The sequence below is a fragment of the Psammomys obesus genome, unplaced genomic scaffold (genome assembly GCF_907164565.1).
Source record: "Psammomys obesus unplaced genomic scaffold, mPsaObe1.curated_primary_1811, whole genome shotgun sequence".
Lineage (NCBI taxonomy): Eukaryota > Metazoa > Chordata > Mammalia > Rodentia > Muridae > Psammomys > Psammomys obesus.
In genome coordinates this window covers 28,151,400-28,174,657 of record NW_026596040.1, presented here as the reverse complement: position 1 = coordinate 28,174,657, position 23,258 = coordinate 28,151,400, and the positions used below count along the sequence as shown (strand labels likewise).

The 23,258-nt window shown below is 46.6% G+C and overlaps 1 protein-coding gene across 6 annotated transcripts in view; it reads right to left on the bottom strand.

Annotated features, from left to right (window-relative positions):
* Prelid3a (PRELI domain containing 3A) overlaps positions 1–12,686 on the bottom strand; it is a 17,084-nt gene extending 4,398 nt beyond the window's left edge. For 5 of the 6 annotated variants that reach the window (XR_008721857.1, XR_008721856.1, XM_055622826.1 and 2 more), the window contains exons 1-3: positions 11,756–12,686; positions 3,338–3,506; positions 2,533–2,622 (exon numbers count right to left, since the gene is read on the bottom strand). Coding sequence is in view for 4 of the 6 variants with exons in the window: in XM_055622826.1 (XP_055478801.1) it covers positions 2,533–2,622; positions 3,338–3,506; positions 11,756–11,787 (291 nt within the window). In the remaining 2 variants the exon portion in view is untranslated. Of the gene's footprint in view, positions 1–2,532; positions 2,623–3,337; positions 3,507–6,902; positions 7,783–11,755 lie in introns of those variants that run through there. The other variant, XM_055622827.1, reaches the window with a different exon arrangement.
* Between the last annotated feature and the right edge of the window lie 10,572 nt (positions 12,687–23,258).

Sequence of the window (23,258 nt, the reverse complement as noted above, 5' to 3'; positions counted from 1 at the left end):
GAAGGAAGGAAGGAAGGAAGGAAGGAAGGAAGGAAGGAAGGAAGGAAAGAAGGAAAGAAGGAAAGAAGGAAAGAACTGACTTCATAAAGCTGTCCTCTGCCCTCCACATGCAGTGGCATGCTCACACACACAGTAACTTAATGAGAATAACTACCTAAAAGAAAAAATGCTTCTATTTCAGCGTGGTGAACAGACTGCTCTATGCAATATGCTGTTGCATTTGCATGTCAGCTACAAACACACTGGCTAATGAACGCCCAGGATTCATCCTAGTTAAATGGCCATATGAGGCTGCCACGCTGGTCAATAAATGTGGAGGGTCCCTGCAGGCTTTCTGGATGGCTGGGAAATGGTCCTGTAGACCAGGCTGGCCTTGAACTCTCAGAGATCAGCTTGCCTCTGCCTCCGGGATTAAAGGTGTATACCGCCACACCTTGTAGTGCTCATTTTTAAAACTTTTAAATTTTATTTGGGGTTCCCTAAAGCCTCTCCCTTCTAACCCTCCAACCCTAGGTAAGAGAGAGAAGGTTAGTGGGGAGAGGGGGTACAGACCCCTTTACTTCTCCTGGCTGTTCAGAGTTGACGGGTTCTTTTGGGGGCTCTGTCAACAGCAAAGGCAGCAAGCAGCCTCCTCCAAGCTGCCGCACTGAAATGTTTCTCTCTTCTCTCCCTCTGTCTGTCCAAACCCCGTCACCGTCCAGCTCTCTGGTCTCTCCAAACTGCTACTTGCCACAAGACACACTGACACACTTTCACTCCATGAGCTCTCCTATTTATAGCTCTCAGAGTCCTAGGCCACCCCCCTCTCCTTGCTGCAGGAGGCAGGTCATTACCAGCTGGCAAAGACCACACCCTGCAGGAGGCAGTTATCAGCTGTGGACAAACCAAAGCCCAAACTAAAACCCCACGCTTGGGATTAAAACAAAAACATATTTACATAACATAACTGACTTCTTAAAGAAACCAAAGCTTCCATTATAACACTTGGCTACATAGGCATTTTTAATTAAGAGAAATAAGAGGGAGAGGGAAGTGGCTGTTACATTTTTTCTCTATCTATTTACCTGCTGCATGTACGTGTGTAGGTAAGCATGCCATGGGCACATACGTGAAGACCAAAAGAGACTCTGGGAGCTGGTTCTCTCCTTCTACCAGGGATTGAACTCAGCTCCTCAGTCACGGCACCAAGTTCCTTTACGCACTGAACCATCTCTCCAGCTAGAAAGTAGCTTTCTGGAAGATGTCACTTGTACCTCACAAAGAGGTCCGATGTAGTCGTATCTTCAGCTTTGTTGTGCACATGGGATTATCATCAAGAAACTCTTTTCCAAATTGTGCTGTGATTAAATATGCCTAAAATAAACTGCTTGGGGTCAGACTCTCAAAGTTTGAACCAAAACTGGCCACCGAGTCGTGCTGAGCCAAACTGTCCTCTTGCAATCCCGTGGACTGTCACTTCCCTGGCCGTGGTGTTCGCAGATAACCTACCCTCTACCACTGTGACTCAGGACAGACTCTGGAGGCTACTGGGTTTAGTCAGGTCTGTTGCTTTATCTGACCATTTGCTCACACCTTGTGGAAATTTTGGGCACTTCTGTCTTATTTCCATTTGTATTATTATATGAAAATTGTACACATATATGGGCCCCATAATGTTTCAGTGTATAAATACATTGTATAACGTATAAATTCAGTGCATAAATCGGAGGTAGTAGCTAATCCCACCACTAGGAAGGCAGAGGCAGGTGCATCTCTGGGAGCTCCAAGCCAGCCTGGTCCATATAGTGAGACCCTGGTCTCAAAATAAATAATTAAAATTTAAAAATCATGGCAAACATATTACCTGTGTCCTTAAATACTTATATTTTTGTGGTGAAGACATTCTAAATATTTTCTTCTAGTTCTTTTTAAAGGTATATATTGTTAGCTGGGCATGGTAACACATATTTAAAGGATAACTGTGAGTTTGAGGCCAGCAAGTTGTAGGCCAGCTGGGGGCCACATAATGAGACCTTGTCTTATTATTATTATTATTACACATAAAATACACACATTGTTATCTATAGCCGCCCAGGTGTGCAATAGTATATACCCAGATTCAGTTTTCTTATCTAACTAGTTATTGCCTTTTTCTTTCTTTTTATTTTCTTTATAAAGTAAATAAATTAAATTAAATTAACGCCACACTCCACTCCACTTGGCCTATTGCCTTTTTCTATATGTTGATTATTCTTGAATAAAAGGCGAGAAGGAAGTAGGCGTGGTGTCTCAAGCCTGTAGCCTCAGCACTCCAAAGGCTGAGGCAGGAGGATTACAGTAAGTTGAACACCAGCCTGGGTTATATCCATCAAGTTCCAGGCTGACCTGGGGCACAGTGAGACGCCCATCTCAAAACAAAACAAAGACAAAATGCCGCTAAATAAATGCAACCCTCTGCTAAAAAACAAGAACCCGGAAATACAGTTTAAGGAGGCATTACGCACCATCGCCAAGAAACATTAAGCACCTTTCTCATCTTAGACCACTGCTTACATTGGTGGAACACAGCTCCATTTTCCTTGCAGCCGGATCCACGACAGAACGCTCTTTGATGTATGTCAAGGTCCTGTTGGCTCCCAAAATCTAAGAGACAAAACAAGTATAGTGACGTGCTAAAATCCAGTTACTCGTTTCTTTACAACAAATGCTCTATTATCTGTGGACAAAGCGGTATTGGGCAGGTATTGGAAAACGGAGTTAAGAATTTAACGCCTGTCAGTAATGATGGATGTTTCGGCAAAAATTAAACCAGCCATCTCCAGGATCCTGAGGATCCTTTTTTTGGGAGTCAAGAACTGGCCTGCAGTGATGGCGTTCACATCATAGAATCCGGGGGAGGCAGAGGAGCCACAAGGAGACGGCAGACCATGGGGCAATGCAAGGACTGGGTTCCAAGTACAGGCGAGGTCAGGGTGCAAGCCACGCAGGGGAAAGCTGTCCTGACTCTTACAGTCTCACAGTCCTCCCTCTGACCCCCTCCCACCCCCATCCTTGGCTCTATGGGTACGGGCTGAGCTGTGTCTCCCTGAAGCTCGTATGTAAAAGGTCTAACTGCAGCACCACAAAATGTGGGATTCTGGGCCTTCACAGGTGTCACTGAAGAAGGGTCACCCAAGTCACCTAGCCCAGAATACCTAGTGTCCTTTCCAGACAGCAGAATGGGACACGGACAGTCTGAAGTTTGGGGAGAAGGGGGCACAGGGCTGGAGGGACCCTTTGTGGCACCCCTCAGCAGTAAGGCAAGGGCGGGTGGCCACATGTGGTGACCAGGCCTGGGCGGCCACGCAGAGAGGCTCACCGCACGCACGAGGCCCGGCAGCCCCCATTCGGTGCTGAGCAGGCGCAGACTGTGCAGGCGCCCACAGCCGTCCACGCTGCGCTCTAACACGTCCACGCCCACCACGCAGGGGTTCATCGGGTTTGGGTACTTCCGCATGGCCGCCTTGATCACCGTGTCCCAGGGATGGCTGGCAAGAGAACACAATCAGCATAGGAAGTAGCCGCAAAGCTCAGGCTCCTGGGTCCGGGCAGGCCAGGCTGCCCTGGGTGCCGATTTAGCCTGGGCTTGCAGCGGGGGCCCCAGGTCTGCGCAGATGCTGCACAGGACCATCAAGCTTAGTTGGCCTGTCTGCCTTTTCCTGTCCTGGCTCTTCTTCAGCCCACAGGTGTCAGAAACCTTTCGTGGGGACTTAGCAGAGACACAGGTCGCCCTGCCTGCACCTCGCTGGAAAAACGTTGGCTGCTGCCCTTAATGCAGGCTGGACCCTGACTGGCAAGCCGGTAGGTAGCCTGGTCATCCATAAGAACACCAAGCAGGCTTTCGTTCCCACGTGCTCAGTGTGACTAAGAGCCAACTAAAGGCAGTTCCCAGCTGATTCGGTTTAGGACGTTTTCAACTTTATAATGGTACAAAATATGTACCTCACAGCCATCCATTTTTCACTCTCAGCACAAGTTTACAAGGACATCAGCTGCCCTGAATCGGAGTTACAGGCAGCTGTGAGCAGCCCCATTAGCCATTTCTCCAGCATTTTTGACTGAAGACAATTTCAACCTGCAATGGTTTTATCTGGATGTGACAGAAGCATCTACATCTCATTCAAACTTATACGCAGGATGTGGCTTGAAGCAATTCAGGTTTTTTTGTTTGTTTTGTTTTGTTTTAATGAGTATGAGTGTCTTGCCTTCAAGTATGGTTGTGTATCACTTGGGTGCCTAGTGCCTGTGGAGGTCAGAAAGGGGCACTGGACCCCCGGAACTGGATTCACAGATGGCTGTGAGCTGCCGTGTGGGTGCTGGGAACTGACTGAACTCAAATCCTCTACAAATGCAGCAAGTGCTCCTGACCATTCAGCATCCCTCCGGCCTCACAGCTTAAACTTCTTAAAATCAGAAGTAGGAAAACTTCTTTCAAGTCATCTGCAACTCTGATAATCACTGTCACCATTCTGATGTGCCCCCTCTATTCCCAAACGTTTCAAGACTCCGAGAATCTAGGACTCCGAGAATGGGGACTCGGGGACATCAGTGGTGTGACTGCCACCAGCTCGCCACACCTACCTCCTCCTGCAGACTCCCAGCTCTGTGTCCATAAACCCCAAGGGGTCTCCAGGAGGTCCCAGACACTCCCTACCATTTCCCTTCTCTAAGTCAGAGCTCAGAACTAGGGCTTTCCTCTAAATGCATCTCTTGCTATCAGAGATGCCCACAGCGTCACACAGCTGCCCACTACTGTCTAGAGCCTTGCCTTGGTTAAGCTGGCCCAACATCGGACATCAGACATCAGACCCCTGTCATGGAGCCAAGCTAAAGGAGCCACCACATGTTCAGCATGGGCCTTCCCCTCCCACTGAGAACTACCATCACGTCAGCTAACCTTCTGTCCCCCTCCGTGGTATGCTGTCCTGGAAGTCTCTCCCGCAAAGAGGTGTGTATTGCCACAATGCCATCATTTTCTTATTTCTGACTCAGACTTAGGTGATATACTTACAGCAAAATGACCACAGAAGTTATTGTGGATATATGTGGTTTTCTGTTTGTTTGGTTGGTTGGTTGGTTTCTGAGACAGTTCTCTGTGTAGTCTTTGCTATTCCGGACCAGGCTGGCCTCGAATTCAGAGATCTGCCTGCCTCTGCCTCACAAGTGCTTGGAGTAAAGGCATGTGCCACCACCACCTGGCTATGAGTGGTCTTTTATCTGTATATGTGTATCCATGTGTGTCTGGTGCCTGTGGAGGCTAGAAGAGGGCATTGGATCCCCTGGAACTGGGTTAAAGTGACAATGTCCAGCCAGGTGTGGTAGCTCACGCCTTTCATCCTGGCAGGGAGGCAGAGGCAAGCAGACCTGAGTTTGAGGCTAACCTGATCTACAGAACGAGTGCCAGGACAGCCAGGACTACACAGAGAAACGCTGTCTTGGAAAAAAAAAAAAAAGTGGCAAAGTCTAGGCACAAAAGTCAACACTGCACCCTCTGGCTAAAGAAAATACTACTTCACGGCCAGCATGCAAACCTGGCAACACTGGTTGTTGAGAAGGGCATGGCTGGCTGGGGGCACACGAGTTCACAGGAGTTCCTGCTGGGTTGTTTTCCTGAGGAAGGAAGCTGTAAGTGCACAAAGCTCTCCCTGGCAGATAAGGAGTTGGATGGAGGCCTCTCTCAGAGTCCCAGCAACACATTGAGACTCGGCCCGACTCTGTCCTACCCCAAAGGAAGGGAGGCCTCTGCTTTCCACCACTCTAGAATGGCCCCAGCCATACACACCAAGGTCTGATGGAGCAAAGAGGAGATGGAAGGATGTGTTCTGGCTTCCACGCTGTATTCGAGTTCTCTACAGGAAGAGAACTGACAGAGTGCGCGTGTGCACGTGCGTGATTTTGTTAGCGTGGCTTACATAATACTGTCTGGGTAGTCTGACAGTGGCTGTCTCACACTGGAGGGGCTGAGAATCTGGTGCCTACTCAGCCCATGTGGCTGATCCCAGTAATCCCAATCTACCACTGAAGGCCTGGAGGACTCCTGGAGAGCTGTTGGTCTTCAGGCTGTGTTGGTTCTAATGTCAGTGGAGGGATACCATGGCCACAGGAAGGATGAAGGTGCCAGCAGGAAGGAGAGCACGCTGAAAGAAGGCAAAGGTTCCCTCCTCCATGTCTCTTGATCTGTGCAGCCTCTAGAAGGTGCTCCCTCATTTAGGCTGTGTCCTCCTGCTTCAAATAATCTGATCAAGAAAATCCTTTGCAGGAGTGCCCAGCAGCTTACACTTTAGTTGAACCGAGATCAGTGAAGGCAACAATGAAGACATCATCACACATGCTAGGAAGTAAGAGGGTCCAAGGAAGAACCCCAGGCAACCCCAGGGTGGTAGAAACCATTGCCCAAGATTTGCCCAAATCAGCCGGGCAGTGGTGGCTCATGTCTTTAATCCCAGCACTCAGGAGGCAGATCTCTGTGAGTTGGAGGCCAGCCTGGTCTATAGAGCACTTCCAGGACTGTTGGGACTACAAAAGAGAAACCCTGTCTTGGTAAAAAAAAAAAAAAAAAAAAAAAAAAAAAGAGTTGCCTAAATCATCCAGTGAAAAAGCCAAAGGTGGGAATACACGTGAAACCAAGCAAGTTGTAAGAAGACCAGCTAGCCCAGGAGACCCACCATGTGTCCAGAATTCTGCTCTTTCCACTTTTGCTTATTTCCAAAAGTCGTAGAGTTAAAGGTTTGGGGGTAGGTTGGTTAAGAGACAGTCACAGGACCAAAGACTCCATTATACCCTACCTTCAGTGCGTTCTGAAGAGGGAGGTCTACACGCTGGGGGCTCTGGACCCTCTTAGGAAGTGGCTGTGACAATGTGACTGTGACAATACTAGCTCTCACCTTATCAACTTTACACTGATGGCTTTTAAAGCGATGGGGGAAATGCTGGCCTCGCCCTGCAACGCAGGCCAGGCTCCAAACCACAGCCCGGTCACTGCTGCTCCCACACGCACTCAGGGAAACAGCCTGGGATTCTCTCAGGAGTATGTGATGAAACGGTAAAGTGGTTAACTTCATCATCACTTGACCCCAGAGGACTCTTGTCTTTGACAACCTGCAAGAGAACAGGAAGCAGGCCAGAAATATCTCTGCAGAACAAGCCGCGCTCAAGCTGCCCTGGGTAGATCAGGCAGCTTTGTGTTGGGAGCTTCCTGCTGCCTCTCACCGCCCACAGCTTGCCCTTGGAAGAACAACGCACAGACTGTTGGCTCAGACTTGGGGATTTGGTGGGTATTTCCTGGGAAGTTAAGTGAGCTTGGTCATTTTAAGGCAAACATCTTTAGTGTTTGTTGGCGAAGATAAAACCTGAGCTTTTGAATGAAAGCTGAAGTTGGAGGGAACTTTGTATCCATTACTGTGAGCATCATTGCCCCATACAACAAACCTGGGATCACACACATTCCAAAGGATGGACACAGGCGACTCTGGAGGCAGAGATGCACTCAGCATGACTTGTTTTTCTGTTCTTTGTTCTCAATTTTAAAGTACTACTTTTTATTTATGTTTTTATAATATTTATTTTATTTTGTATACAGTATTCTGCCTACATGTACACCCGAACTCTGGAAGAGGGAACTGATGGTTGCGAGCCATTGTGGTTGCTGGGAATTGAATTCAGGACCGATAGAAGAGCAGCCATTGCTCTTAACCTCTGAGCCATCTCTCCAGCCCAAATTACTAAATTACTAAATTACTACTTTTTAAAAAAGCCAACTTTTTTTTTTTTTTTTTTTTTTTTTTTTGGTCATAGCAGTAAAGGAAAGGTACAAAGACATTTTACTGGCTGATTTTGTGTCAATTTGACACAAGCTAGGGTCATCAGAGAGGAAGGAGCCTCAGTTGAGGAAATGCCTCCATGAGAGCCAGCTGTAAGGCATTGTCTCAATTAGTGATCATGGGGAGGGCCCAGTCCACTGAAGCTAGGGCTGGTGGTCCTGGGTTCTATAAGAAAGCAGGCTGAGAAAGGCATGAGGAGCAAGCTAGTAAGCAGCACCCCTCCATGGCCTGTGCATCAGCTCCTGCCTCCAGGTTCCTGCCCTGACTCCCTCCAATGACTGACTATGATCTGCAAGTATAAGCCCAATAAACCCTTTCCTCCCCAACTTGCTTTTTGGTCATGGTGTTTTCGTTGCAGCAATAGAAACCCCAAGACAAACATACTTAACATTTTGCAACTCCCTGTCTGAGGCTGGACTTTATCCATGCACCAAAGCACTATATTACAAAACACCAGATGCTGAAGTAGATAAGAGAATCAAACTACAGAAACCATAGATATTATTTTTAAAGTACCAGTCTCCCAATTTCTGGAAAATACAGTTGCTAAGTTCTTAATTGTTGAGAGAGGATCTCATACATGTTCCGCTGGCCTTGAACTCCTGATTTCCCTGCCTCTACCTCCCAACTTCTGGGCCTACAAGCATGTACCACCATATCAAGTTTATGGGGTTGGGGATTAAACCCAGGGTTCCATGCACTCTCTAGGCAAGCATTCTATCACCCAATTTTTACTTTAGATTGTTAACAGGACAGGCTTAAAGCCAGGCATGGTGGCAGATGGCCTGTCATCTGAGCACTCAGGAAATGGGCACAGGAGGATCAGAAATTCAAAGTCATCTTTGGCCACACAGTGAGGCCAGCCTAGGCTACATGAAACCCTGTCTCAAAAGTGTTCGTTGTCACTTATTGTAATTAATTAATTTTAAAATTTCAATTTTCGTTTGGATGATAACAGAGTTGGCTGGTCTCTGGACTTAGCCTCAAGACCCTCCCTCCTAAGTGCTGGGTTACAGGCTGTGCCAGTATACCTGGCTCTCTGGTATAATAACTAATAAAAAGAGATATAATCAACATAAAAAAAAACTGAGGGCCTCAGTATCTCCAAGTAGACAGTAAAGTAGTCCCGTGGCTGAATAGCCAAAGACCCACTGGCCTAAGTGGCCTCTGTGTTAGCCACTATGGCAATACCACCACCACCCCCAAACAAAATTAAGAAAAGACTAGCCAGGCGTTGTGGCACATGCCTGTAATCCCATCACTTGGGGAGGCAGAGGCAAGCAGATCTCTGAGTTCGACGCCAGCCTGATCCACAAATCAAGTCCAGGACAGCCAAGGCTACACAGAGAAACCCTGTCTTGGAATTCCTTCCCCCCGGCCCACCTCAAAGAGAGAGAGACTGAGAGACAGAGAGGGGGAAAGATTGATTTTGGCTTATGGTTTCAAAGGCTTCAGTCCATGGTCACTTGTCCCTGCTGCTTCTGAGCCAGTGATACGGCAGAAGATATGACAGATAACACAGAGTACATCCGTCATCTCAAGACAGAGAGCAGAAAAGAGAAAGAGAAGGGGTCAAGACATACCCCTTCAATGGCAAACCCCAGGTGACTCCCTCCAACAAGGCCCCAATTTACACGGTTCCACCATTTCCCACTTCAACGTGTGAGACCACTGATTAGGTCAGAGAGCTCAGGAAATAAGTAATCTCCTGTGGCATCGGTTCTCAACCTGTGGGTTGCAACCCCTTTGGGGTCGACTAAGAGCATACCCATATCAGATATTTATATTACAATTCATTTGCTACGTCACAGTAGCAAAATGACAGTTACGAAGTAGCAGTGAAAATACTTTTACCGTTGGTATCACCACAACATGAAGAACTGTATTAAGGGGTGGAAGCATTAGGAAGGCTGAGAACCAGCACACCAGTGAACCTCAAAAAACAAAATGATGCCGGGCATGGTGGCACATGCCTGTAATCCCAGCGCTTGGGAGGCAGAAGCAGGCTCTCGCTGTGAGTTCAAGGCCAGCCTGGTCTACAGATTGAATCTAGGACACACAGAGAAACCCTGCCGGCGGGGGGGAGGGGAAGCTTTCTAAAAGATACAAAATACCACGTAAGATGTATGACTATTTAAATAAAATATCCAGGGGAAAAAATTTACGGAAACAGATTGGGTGGTTTCCTGGGGAACGAATGGGGAGTGGATCTCCCACACAAAGCTCAGTATCTCTTCAGGAGATAACAAATGTTCTAAAGCTGGATGGAGCATCAATTTGCAAAAATAAAAATAAAAACAAATTCCTGTAACTGCTAAAAATTACTCAGTTGTATTACGCATTTAATTTTTTTTTTTAATTTTTCTCTCTTTTCGTGTGTGGTGTGCATAAGCATGAGCGCTGTGCATACGTGAACGAGAGTGTCACGCTTGTGGAGGCCCAGACCCATGTGGGAAATGCTCTTCTATATTATTCACTGAGGCAGGGTAGTCTTGCTAGCTAGCTTGCTCCAAGCTAGAGTCACAGGCCCCGCTGCAATCACTGACTTATAACGGTTCTGGGAGCTGCACTTCAGGCCCTACACTCACATGGCAAGAGCTTTAGCCAGGGAGCCATCTCCCCGGCCCAGAATTGTAGAAGGCAGTTTCGTTTGTTTGTTTCTCTGTGTAGCACTGGCTGTCCTGGACGAGGCTGGTCAAAAACTCACAGAGATGTGCCTGCCTCTGCAGGGCGAATGCTGGTGATTACCTCCCCCATCAGCTCAGAACACATTTAAAAATGTGTTCTTGGGTCCAACAAGATGGCTCAGCTGCTACAGCTGCCCGCTGTCAAATCTAACAGTCTGAGTCGGATCTCCTGATACACAAGGCAAGAGTTGAGAACCGGTTCCCCCATGTTGTCTTGGCTGCCACACACATACACAACACCACAACATTAAAGTGGGTGGTAACACACACGTTACAAATTACAAAATATAAATAATAAGGATTAAAAATAAATAAAAGGACGGCAGCTGCAAACATGGTCAGAATTGTCAACACTGGCTTTTCGGCGACAGTCAGCTCTCAGCAGGTTCAAGTCAATACTCCGGCATCTCTGTACATAAGACTTTCCTGCGGCACGGCGCAAATTCTATCTGAATCTTGGGGGGAACCCCCTTCAGAAAGACTGCAACTTTACCAAAAAATGACATGCCACCCGTCTAAGGTTCCATATTTTAACTTTTTTTTTTTTTTTTTTCTAGAGGCGGATACTATAGTTCAGTGATGGAACGCTTTTCTAACAAGCTCGAAACACGGGGTTCGAGCCCCAGCACCATCAAAAAAATAATAATAAAATAAAAATAGAAGTTCTGAAGCCAGGTGACACATTTTTATTAAAATTTTACATTTAAAGGATAATGGATGACACGTTTGTTTCATGCACGTCCAACCCCCGCCTTGAACATAAAGCTTCTCTAAGTAGGATCATAAATAAATAAATAAATAAATATTTTTTTTTTTTTCCCTTTGAAAAGATATTTAAACAGTCGATGACAAGGTGGAAGACGCCCCATGGGTCAAGAGAGCACTGAAGCAATTCGCGGTGTCCCCGGGGGCTTGAAGGTGTCCGTGTGCACGGGTATTCGGGACCAAACGCCCCAAATGCCTTCCTCGCATCTAGCTTTCTCCCACGCCCGTGGTGTCACCACCCGCGACACCGCTGCAGAGGGAGCTGGCCCTCGGGCCGCCGCGCTACTAGGGATGGGTCTCAAGGCTGGCCGCTGGCAGTCGCCGGCCGGGGATGGGGAGGCCTGAACCTCGCCTCCGCCCCCTCTCCCCGCCACGATCCCGGCCCCGGGCGCCCGCCTCTCCCGGATCCCCGCCCCGGCCCGAGGCTGCACGGCTCTGGCCGCGTCCCCGCGTTTCCCTGCTCACCCGAACACGTGCTCGGAGCTCCAGATCTTCATCGCCGCAGCCGCAGGCCGGAGGCGCGGGCTCGGCGCTCTGCGGGATGCTGCGCGGCGCGGTGTGGGCGGGGCGCCCTCCGTCCCGCCCCCTCCGTCACGTGGCCCCGGCTGCGGCCGCTAAAGATAGCGGCGTAGGAGGCGAGTGGTACCCGGGGCCGCGCGGCTGCGGGGACCTGCGCGAGTGCGCAGCCACCAATGGCCGCGCCGGGCTCTTTGAAGCTGTGCGGATTCTGTCCCTGCCCTTTCCAACCGCTCGGGAACGTCGTGGACGTAACCGGAATTGCCACTTCAAAATAAACGGTGTGGGGGACTGAATGAGCCTGAAACCCCAAAGCTACCGAGGCGCGTCACGGGCAACCCACTAGAGGGACTTGCAAAGACAGAGCCCTCGCCGCTACGAAAGTGGCCGCTTCCGCGAATGCTTTCGAGAACAATCTGTGGTGCTGCAGCAAAAGGCCGGAGGACAAAGGCAGGCTTCGTCCTAAAGTTACCAGTAACCGGAAGCGCTGCTGGAGGGGAGCTAAGAGCCTTTATTCTGAAGACACAGAGCTGTTCTCGCCTCGGAGGGAGTAAGACCCAGTTTATATGTGAGCCCAATATGAGTGATCGTGGTCCAGGAGCAATGACTGAAGTTGCCCTGAAAGCTACGTCCCACTGTGGATGCGGTTACGTGAAACTGTATTAGTTACAAAGCAAAGAAGGTCACAAATCGTGACATTTACCGTGTAAGTCATCAGGGACTAAAGCAAGTGGGGAACTCGGCTATAGGCCTCAGATGCTTCTGTAAGATGGGGCAAGCCTGTAGGACATTTTCATTAGTGAATGACGGGGGAGGGCCCAGCCCATGTGGGTGGTCCTGGGCTCTATAAGGAAACCTGTCAGCTTGAGTTTGATCCTCGGATCCCACGGTGGAAGGAGAGAGTCAATTCCTGAAAGCCGTCCTCTGACTTCGATCACACCACAGCAGCCCTGCATTTGTATGTGTACAATTAGAGTAAAAACAAACCTGGGCATGGTGGCCCAGGGCCATACCTCAGTATTTAGGAGGAGGAGCAGCCTAAGCTACATGATGAATTCAAGGCCAGTCGGGGATACAGGGGACCCTGATTCTAATGGGAGGGGGGTTTGCAATTACAAGCTTTCTAAAATAAATTCCCTAGTAAAGATAAAATGGGGAGGAGAGAGGGGGGAAAGGGAGAGTCTCCTTCTTTGGGCACATGGGGCATGGCTACTGCTGTGCATCATTTGATTACCCAAGCTTACGGTATCGTTGTTTCTTGCCAAGCATGTCTCTAATTCTCAGATTACCGCGTTTTATAAAGAAAGCTCAGGTCCGTCTGAAAGGTGGCCCTCATGCCCTTCCCAAGACTACATCCCAGTGAGGACAGTTGCAGTGTGATCCCTCTGCCTTACACCTACCAAGACCAGCAACTACATGGGAAAGGGAACAGGAGGGTCCATCTCTTTGTTTTGTCTTGAGACAGGATCTCGCTGTTTAATATTAGCTGGGTGGGCTGGACATCTCTTTGCAGACCTCTGTGGCTTCAAGCCTGCAGCGATTCTCATCCTTGACTTCCCAAGTGCTGGAATTTCAGGAGTGAAATTCCACCCTGGCTCTTGCTTAATTTTAATTGCTTATATATTCCACAGTTCATGTAATGGGTCCCTGAAGCACCTCTCATTCAGCCAAGACCACCCAGCCCGCACAGGGCTCCTCAGCCCTCTGTCTTGCTTCACTGATCCTCTGTATTGTGCTTGAATGGCAGCACATTCTCCTGGTATCTCACTCTCTGAGTAGCAAGAACATCTTTCCTTGTATCCTTTGCATCTTCCCCTCTCTCCCCCTGCACCCTCCCAGGGAGCATGTCCACTGACCCCCAAGCCTGCATCTCTGCGCTGGCTAGATTTATGTCATCGTGACACATGCTAGAGTCAATGGAGAAGAGGAAGCCTCATTTGAGAAAATGCTTCCATAAGATGGGGCCAACCTACAGGGCATTTTCATTAGTGAATGATGTAGGAGAGCCCAGCCCATGGTGGGTGGTGCCATCCATGGGCTGGTGGTGCTGGGTTCTATAAGGAAGTAGGCTGAGCAAGCCACAGGAAGCAAGCCAGTAAGCAGCACCCCTCCATGGCTTCTGCCTCAGCTCCTGACTCCAGGTTCCTGCCCTGTTTAAGTTCCTGTCCTGATTTCCTTCAATGATAAACAATAAGTTGTAACCAAATAAACCCTTACCTACTCAAGTTGATTTTGGTCACGGTGTTTTATCACAGCTGTAGTAACCCTGACTGGGACAATCTCCATGTCACATTCCCACCAAGCTTTAGGTTCAGGCCAGCAGCCTGGGTACTTACAATCTCCCAGCAGGCTCCAAGCACCATATTCCTTAGGCACATTCCTCCTCATTGTCACTGTTGGGGCATGGGATAGCCAGGGTCCCCAAGCTAGAGACCTGTAGTATTGTCTCATAAAGCCAAGCAGCCATAGTCTTGAAATTTGCCTCTCGCACAGGGTGCTAACCTACTCCTCTCTCTCCATCCTACAGGAGGCAGCAAGTCTGGGGCCAGGGCTAGTCCCACTTCATGAGCTACTTCTCTCTAAGCCTTAGGGCCTTTACCCAAGAAAGAAGCAGGCTGGCAGTGGCTACCCTGAAGGGCGGGAGAGAATGGACGGGAACCATAAGACCTGTCAGCTGTCACTGCCACCCCTGCTGACTGCACCCTAGCCCTACCCACTTCCTCCTCCTCCTTGATGGTCTCTGCCTCCTTTCAGCCTGCCCCGGTCAATGGTGCCACCCCATGCCAGAGATCTGTTACCTGTCCTTCAGGACCTGTCCTCTGAAGCCATGCCCTACAGACCTCAGGGCCACCCTTGGTCCCACCCTCCCAATGCTCAGAAGCCCCCTGCACTTCTGGCCTTACTCATCAAACTCCCATGGCTACCGGACTTAATGGTCTGACTTGGAGCCGGTTTTCAGGCCTGCCCTTTTGAGTGGGCATTTCTGGGGCAAGTTTCAGAAATTATATATATATTTGTATTATATATTATGATACATAATATTATATATAATATATATTAGTGAGCAGCCTGAGCCGTTAAAATGCTGGCAAAAGTTTGGAAATTGGGACTCAGCCTCTTTGAGCTCTCCAAGGTCTGAACCCCATTTGTTGTGCACACAGGACTTAACCCAGTCTCTGGCAAACAGGAGGTACTTGCCAATTGCTTGTTCAGTGACTCAAAGATCATTCTTAGGAAGTGACAAGGCCAAGAGTGGCCCGGCCCTAGTGGCCCACACACCACCTAGGGTAACTCCCAGCAGGCAGCCAGGCTAATATTTCCAGCTGTGTTCTTCAACCCTGCTCACCACCTGGAGGAAACCTGCAGGCTCGTTAGCAGTGCTCCTACTTTTTTTTTTTTTTTTTGCTGTTTAAGACAGGTTCATACCTGTAGCCCATGCTGGTCTCATGCTCCTGATCCTCCTGCAGCAGCTTCCCAGGGCTGGAATTATACGCCTGCATTATCACAGCCAGTGTGTGTGTGTGTGTGTGTGTGTGTGTGTGTGTGTGTATGTGACTGTGTCTGTCTGTGAGTGTGTATGTGTCTGTTTGTATGTGGGGGGTCTGTTTGTATGTTTGTGTTGTAGATTAAATCCAGGTTATCAAGTATATGCTCTACCACTAATTTATCCCCCCATTCTTTAAATATATATTTTGGGCCAGTCATGGTGGCATACACCTTTAATACTCTCTCTTTCTTATCAGGGTTTCAATAAAATCAGGACTAACATTAAGGTGTGTGTGTGTGTGTGTGTGTGTGTGTGTGTGTGTGTGTGTGTTGGGATTACAGGTTTGAGCCACCAGATATAACTCAAATATTTCTTTTGTTTTCTCTCTTCTTTATTTCTTCCTTTTTTCCTTCTTTCCTCTACTTCTTTCTTTTTTATTTTTGTTTTTTAAAGACCTGGTTTCACTGTGTACCCTTGGCTGTCCTGGAACTAGCTTGGTAGACCAGGAAGACACCAGCTCTTTCTTCTTTCTTCTTCTTCTTCTTCTTCTTCTTCTTCTTCTTCTTCTTCTTCTTCTTCTTCTTCTTCTTCTTCTTCTTCTTCTTCTTCTTCTTCTTCTTCTTTTTCATAAAACACTGCTCCTAAAGATAGGTGCATGTATTTGAGAGTTGCTATACCAGAACAGGTTTTTGTTTGTATGTTTTTGTTTGTTTGTTTGTTTTTGTTTTTTAACTTAGAGAGGAAAACCTATTTCCCAGAAGGGGAGGAATTTCAGAAAACTTTGGAGTTGCTCATTGCCCATTTCCCATAGTTATTTGTCTCATTCATTTCCCCAGAACTACAAGAAAACCTGGGCTCAGGCATGCCACTGATTCACAGATACAACAGCAGTAAAGACTGTTTATAGAGGCCTACTGGCCTGCTGTGTTGTCAGAGCAAACAGGGCACCAGAGTTCCTTGCCCTAGCCAGGTTTGCTAAGTCTTCCTCACAGAGTACAGTGGGAGGGGCTGAGGATGTAGCTCAGTGCAACTTAACCACACCTGCCAGGCCTGGCAGGTGACACATGATAACATCATAGGTTGCTAGGCAACCCAGAAGTAGGCTGCCCAAATACTAGCATTCCTCCTTTTTCTATAATTAAAAAATGAGGAGCTTGGGCTGCTTCTCATGTAAGGCAAGTTAAAGTATATAAATTTAGGTTCTTTGGAAGCAGATCTTAGTTGCCATGCAAGAAGGTAAGAGAGAGAGAGAAAAAAAAGCAACAAAATGTCCAGATTACATGGTCAAGAGGAGGAGGAGAAGCCCCTGCCCTGGAAAGTTCAGGGTAGAGGGTTGCCAGTAGAGAGTTGCCAGCCACGCAAGACAGCAGGTAAGGACTGTGGAATGCTGGGAGAATCCGGAGCTGCTTGTCCTGGGCCTGAAGCACACCATTCCAGCCTTTTGTTAATAAGTGAATATCGGGTGTAGATTCTCTTCTGACTACTTCCTGCTAACACTGGGGGTATTGTAGGTAGGTCAAAAGGCTGAAAGGCTGGCCAAGTCCAGGAAGAACAGGCTGTTTCAATGCTGTCCAGGGTCTATGAGAACATCCATGGCTGGGAGGGAAAGTGCAGGTCCAGCTTGACGGAAGTCTGTGAGGTCAGACTGGGACACCTGTGGTAGCTGATTTGGCACTGTTGTGGTTGTAGGAAACACCTGGGTCTGGCAGGATACTAAAACATATATATATATATATGCAGAAGACAAAGTTAAGTAGGTTATGGGGAAATTTTCTTTAGGTATACATTTAAAACTTTTGGGAGAGTGAACAGAGGGGGAAGGTTTGGATCAAAGAGACTTAAACATGGGAAACTCCATTTACCTGAGGGAGCCTCCATTTTCCCAATCACTGGAAGTAATTAAAAAGGCTTTGCTTTGGATCTGTCATTTAAGGAAATTGAGGCCAAGTTTGGTTAGAGGTATGTAAGATTAGAGGCCCTTAAAGCAGGCATTAGGTATAGAAATATGAAATTCTTCAGAAGACATGCCAGAGAAGAATCTGGAGGAACAGACGAATGGACTATTTCCATTGGTCAGGTAGGAGTCAGTGACCTTTCAAGGCATCCCAAGAGCAAGGTTTGACTCACTAGGTTGGTATAATCTATTCCAACAACTCTCAGCGCTGGCCGGAGACCAAGGGCACAGTTGCCTATAGCAGACATGGTTTACCTAGTGCTAGGATTTTCATAGATGAGAGAGAGAGAGAGAGAGAGAGAGAGAGAGAGAGAGAGAGAAACCTTGCTGGTAGAGGGAAAATCTTACCCAAGGGAGGAGGTCCTAGTTGAAGGGTTTGGGTATAGGTTGGTGAGAGCAGGAGGAAGTGTTTGTGCCAACCAGAAGTGAAGACTCACCAATTGGCTGCTGTTGGATGTAGAATGTAGCAATCAAGTAGCCAGGAAAGGGAAGGCCCAAAGCCAGGGAAAGGGGAGGAATCCCACCCTCTGAGATAGGCAATAGGTGCAGTACTTATCTAGAGTCCACTTGACCTTAGAGGTGGATTCAGGTGGATTTCCTGCAGCTTACAATAATTACTTTTAAGTTTATGAAGGAAATAAAACTTTAGACATTTAGCACCACAGTTGTAATCTGCACTGAAATATGCATTGTAGAAAAGACAGTAGACATACACATTTGTGTTAACAGCATAAGCATTTTTAAGGTGAGCTCTGAAAAGGCAGAAGCCTTTTATGAAGTAGAAGGGACAAAAGCTCACTTGATCTTAACCTTTAGTATGATTATACATTATGACGATTTAAAGGAGATTTAAAATCTTGAGCTTGGAACCATGACTGTGGGTGGTACAGTGGAATGTTTTTGTATTAGAGTTAGATTAATAAATCAGAGCTCTGTTGATAAAGGTCAAGGCTCTGGACAGTCAATATAACAGTAGCATAGGAAAAGGAGAAACTATTAAGCAGTTTTACCTATTTAGGATACCTTAAATCACCTTAGACCTTGCAACTTTTATAATTTGCATTTACCAACCTTAAAACACTTTCTTCGACCCTCAAACAACATTTTTCTTAGGCCTTTTTATCTAGTTATTTACCATAAGACATAGATGAGACTGCTATGAACATTTATTGTCCTTTAGCTAAAGGGATGGTAAAAGGTTTCATTCAGGCCTGTTTCTTGAGTCTGGCAACAAGCATACTGTGTCTAGGCCTGACAATAGCAATCTAGGACTCAGGCTTAAGGCCTGGTCTCCTGAATGTGAAGAAAACTGAGAAGGCATCTGAAGTCTCCCAACACAGAAGTTGGCAATATGTCCGTGGGGCCTGAGTGTGAGGTCAAAACAGACCAGGAATGTTACCCAGGGCTGGGCGATGGTGGTGGAGGTTGCTGAATCTAGGAGCCATTTGTCCTCTGCCAGGCCAAGATGCTCAAAGACGGGATGTGTCTCTGGCTCTTGTGTTGGTTGAACCTCCATGGCTGGGCACAGAGAACAAGCCTGCATGGGAGCATTCTGACTTCCAAAAGCCACTCTGCCAGCAGGCAGTGTGTGGCTTGTTGAAGCAGCTGTGGGACCAGTGTCCCCTTTGGCTGCATCTGAAACAGACACCTGGCAGAGTAGATTTTTGGCTATACCCTGGGATGGGGCATTGCAGACCTCTTGTTTTCTGTGCGGGAATGCCAACAGCCTCAGAGAAGCAGCCAAGGTCTGGAGTATAGTTTTTGCTGTAGATGAGTCTATTGGGAGACTCTTCTCTTAATATTTTTACCAACTCCTATATGGTGATTCAGGGACTTTCCTCAGCTGTTTAATTAAGTAAGCAGTGAAACCATGTCTGCATGTGCAGGACTATAAATACATTTTTAAACATATTAAAGTACTTGATCTTCTATGAGGTAACTGACTATTAACTTGCATTTGTTAACCATTAAATATTAGGACTTTAGGTTTTGTCCCTGTTAAGTTGGAGCCTTAAAAGTCATAAATATAGTCCATTAAAGTGAGAGCATAACAGTTTTCTGTATGATTTAGTATATAAAAAGATCATAGTTTATAAAAGTCTTAGGCTATGCCATAGATTAATATTACCATTTTTAGAAAACAAGACCAAACATATTTAACATATTTGATAGTGAAGATATAGCACAATGATCAAGTTTTAACATAAATAAATGCCTCTAAAATTAATAGATCTTAATTTAAAGTGTTGGTAAAAACTTGTATGTAGTAACTCGAGTTATGAGTTTTAAAACCAACAATATGGTAGAACAGTATAAAGCAATTTTACAATTACATTAGAATTTATTATAGCAAAACTATTAGCCCGAAAGCCTAGTGGTGAATCTGGATCATAGGCAGCTCATGGCATGAGAAATATCACTTATTAATTTAGAAACTGATAAAGACATAGGCTGTTAGACATAAATTTTAAATTAGCTTAATTTGAATAGACCTTTATAATTTTGAAATTTTAGTATTATATGAAAATTATTTTGAACCAGAGTTGAATCATATATATTGTAAAATGTAACTTTGAATTTTTATAAAAATCCATACCATTTAAAAATGAGACTTGCTGCTGTCCTAGGCTAAAAGGAGATAAAATAAACAGAGAATTAATTATGATTAAAATTGTTCATACCACTTGGTCACCTTAAAGTTTATAATTTAAGATCTTTTTGAGAGTATAAAAAGAAACCAGAGAGTATATTTAGTGAGATAACAGGCAGAGAGAAACAGACAAGATTTTGAGAAAAGAGAAATAAGGAATTGTTGGATATTACTGGATATTAGATATTTGAGTAGGGCAAATATAGGTATAGAAGCCAGAGGTTTCCCTAAGAGGAGAGAATATGAGGAAGCCATTCCTGTGAATGAGAAAGGGGAAATGGAGATGGATTATGTGGCTAGTGGTTTGTCAACCAAATAGCACGGCAGGTCATGGGCTAAGTCTGAGAACCTCAATGCCTGGTAGCAAGGCTTTATCAGTAGTAAGGCCAAGTTCCTGTGGGAAAGGATAGGGGCAGATAGGCAGCTTTAGAATGGAGGTAGGAAGGGGTGCAGTGGCCTTTTAGGGCCTATAAAAGACTGCAGTTTTGCAGCTCTGAACACAGTGGGACAGAAACAAAGTAGTAAAAGCAGCTGGCAGTGGGGGAAACCACAGCGTGTTTTTGTTTTTGTTTTATAACCAAGATGGCTGCCAATCATGTGACTGCCCTTGCTTGCCCTAAGTTAAGATGGAGATGAAACCATGTGCTTGCCCTTGGTGGAAATGGCAGTGAAGCTGTGGCTCCACCTTCCTTATCCCCAAATCAACATGGTGGCTAGCCATGCAGGGTGTGTAGCCATAACAGCATAGTGAGACCAGGTGTTTGCTGGTGGGATGGCTGTCCCTGCCCAGCATGTGGCATGGCCGATCGGGGGTCTGCACAACTGAAAACACTCCTCTGCAAGCCAGCCTTTTGCAGCAGGTGTTCTGTGGGAGATTTAAAACTTCACTCGTGGGGCCTGAGGCAGCAGTGCAATCTAAAGCCATCTGTGTGTGTGCAGGGTCCCCAGTGGTTGCTTACCTAACAGCAATAGTTCAGAAGCAGGCTATGTCTGTGTCTGAAGCAGCAGTATCTGGGGTGAGCGTTTTAGTTTCCCCAAGCTGATTCTGGTGTGGCATGAGCGTTCACCTTGTTTTGGGTGCTCAGAACACATGGCAGGATGCTAAGTCTGAGTGGCCTTGAGCAGAGGGACAGGTGTGTGTGATTAAGGGCAGGGCAGTTGAGGGAAAGTGTAGGTTTTAAGGCATATATGGTTGAGTGGTGCTTAGGGACAGGTACAGCAGAAGAAAAATCTGTTGCAGGCTTCATGGTCTGGTTAAGGGTTTCTGGGGTGACCAGACCAGGTGCTACCAGGAGAGCCCTTCCTGGCCAACGCACCAATGTTAAGACCAATGAAATGATGATGTGCACAGATTTTATATGAAAGAGGTTTATTGGATGCAGATGAAGAGAGAGAGAGGATAGAGTGAAACATGATAGGGGAAGGGACAACCCTGACAGAGAAAGGGGAGAGAGCAGGAGAGCAAGAGAGTTAGAGGGCAAGAGGGCAATAAAAGTGGAGGATTGATCCTTTTAAGGAGCAACTGAACCATGCTTGTCAGGTGTGCCTACCTGGTGGGGGACACGTGATGACATCATAGGTACCTAGGCTGCCTAAATACTAAGAAGTAGCATACTTTAAGGTGGCTATCACCAGGAACCTGATGTTCCCAGGAGTCATCCATTCTCTTGCAAGAAGACACATTGGGTTGGTTTTCCTTTGCTGGAGCATGTTAAAAGAGCCCCCTGGCTCTGAGCTATGTGTCAGCTCCAGATCTAGGGACGTTATGACATTATTGGTTTACTTCAGTGTACTGTTGAGGAAGCTGTTTAAGAAAAATAGTGACTCACTATGAGGAAAGTGCTGGCTAAGGAATTCTAAGTGCTCTGCTGTTTTCACTCATGCAGCTTGTATTGCTAGCCCCTCAGGGTTAGTGCTGTAATTCATTATTTCATGATAATGAAATCATCTAGAAGATCTTTTGTTTTTTTTAGATTTATTTTATGTATGAGTGCTCTATCTGCATGTGCACCTGTATGCCAGAAGAGGACATGAGATCGCGTTGCAGATGGTTGTGAGCCACCATGTGGTTCCTGGGAACTGAACTCAGGACCTCTGGAGGAGCAGACAGTGCTCTTAACCGCTGAGCCATCTCTCCAGCCCCATCTAAAAGATCTTAAGAATATATTTTTAGAGTATTTCGCCTGAGACACATTAGCTGGGGCAGATCTTGCACACAGCTTTGTCTTGTGGAAAAATCTTAGAATCTCAAAAGATAAACTATGGACAATAACAAAATCATTTAATGATAATTTTAAAAGAAGTCCAGACCAATCTTATAAACCTATTTTAAGGGTTTGTTGTTGGTTTGGTTTGGTTTGGGTCCTTGAGACAGGGTTTCTCTGTGTAGCTCTGGCTGTTCTAGAACTTGCTCTGTAGACCAGGCTAGCCTTAACTCAGAGATCTGCCTGCTTCTGCCTCCCAAATGCTGAAATCAGAGACTTGTGCCACCAAGTCCAGCTGTATTGTCAGGTTTTTTAATTCACTAGCTGCTGGGTTGTCTTGAAGAGCTTTTGTAGATCACTCCTGCCATCTAGTGGACAAATATATGCAGCACGGCTCATTTAGGCAATCTCAAGGTCCTGCCCTGAACGGAGCCAATTACTTTTTACTGTTCTTCAGAGCCTGGGGTTTAGGCCTGGAATTTCAGCTACCTGGCAGACGGAGGCAAGAGGATCACAAGTTCAGGGCTAACACAGTTAATTCAAGGTTACAGTTTATTGAGACTGTTTCAAAATTAAAAAATAATAAAATGAGCCAAGTGTGGCGGTAGTGATGGCGCCCTCCCGCCCTCCCTTAATCCCAGCACTTGGGTGCAGAGGCAGGCTGATCTTTGTGAGTTCGAGACTAGCCTGATCTACAGAGTTAGTTCCAGGCCAGCCAGGGCTACACAGAGAAACCCTGTCTCAACAAACAAATAAGATAAAGACAGAAGAATCATAATGAAATTAACTAAACAGAAAGTTAAATAAATAAATTCATACAAGGCTGGAGATATAGCTCATTGCCTGACTAACTAGGATAGGAGGCTCGGGGTTCAACCTCCAGCTCTAAAAGTGAATGAGTCTACACTCTTTGGAGTATGGTAGCACAGCCCTGTCGTCCCACCACTGGGGAGGCAGAGGCCAGCCTGGTCTCTATAGTGAGACCCTGACTCAGAAAAACCTGCTGTGGATGGACATTAGCTTGTACACCCATAATGGAAATGTTTGTTTTATCACCTGAGCTCAAAATACATGAGGAGTTATTTAAATGCTCCCTGGGGTCTGGAGAGGTGGCATAGTGGCTAAATTGCTTGGTTGCACAAGCCTGAGGACATGAG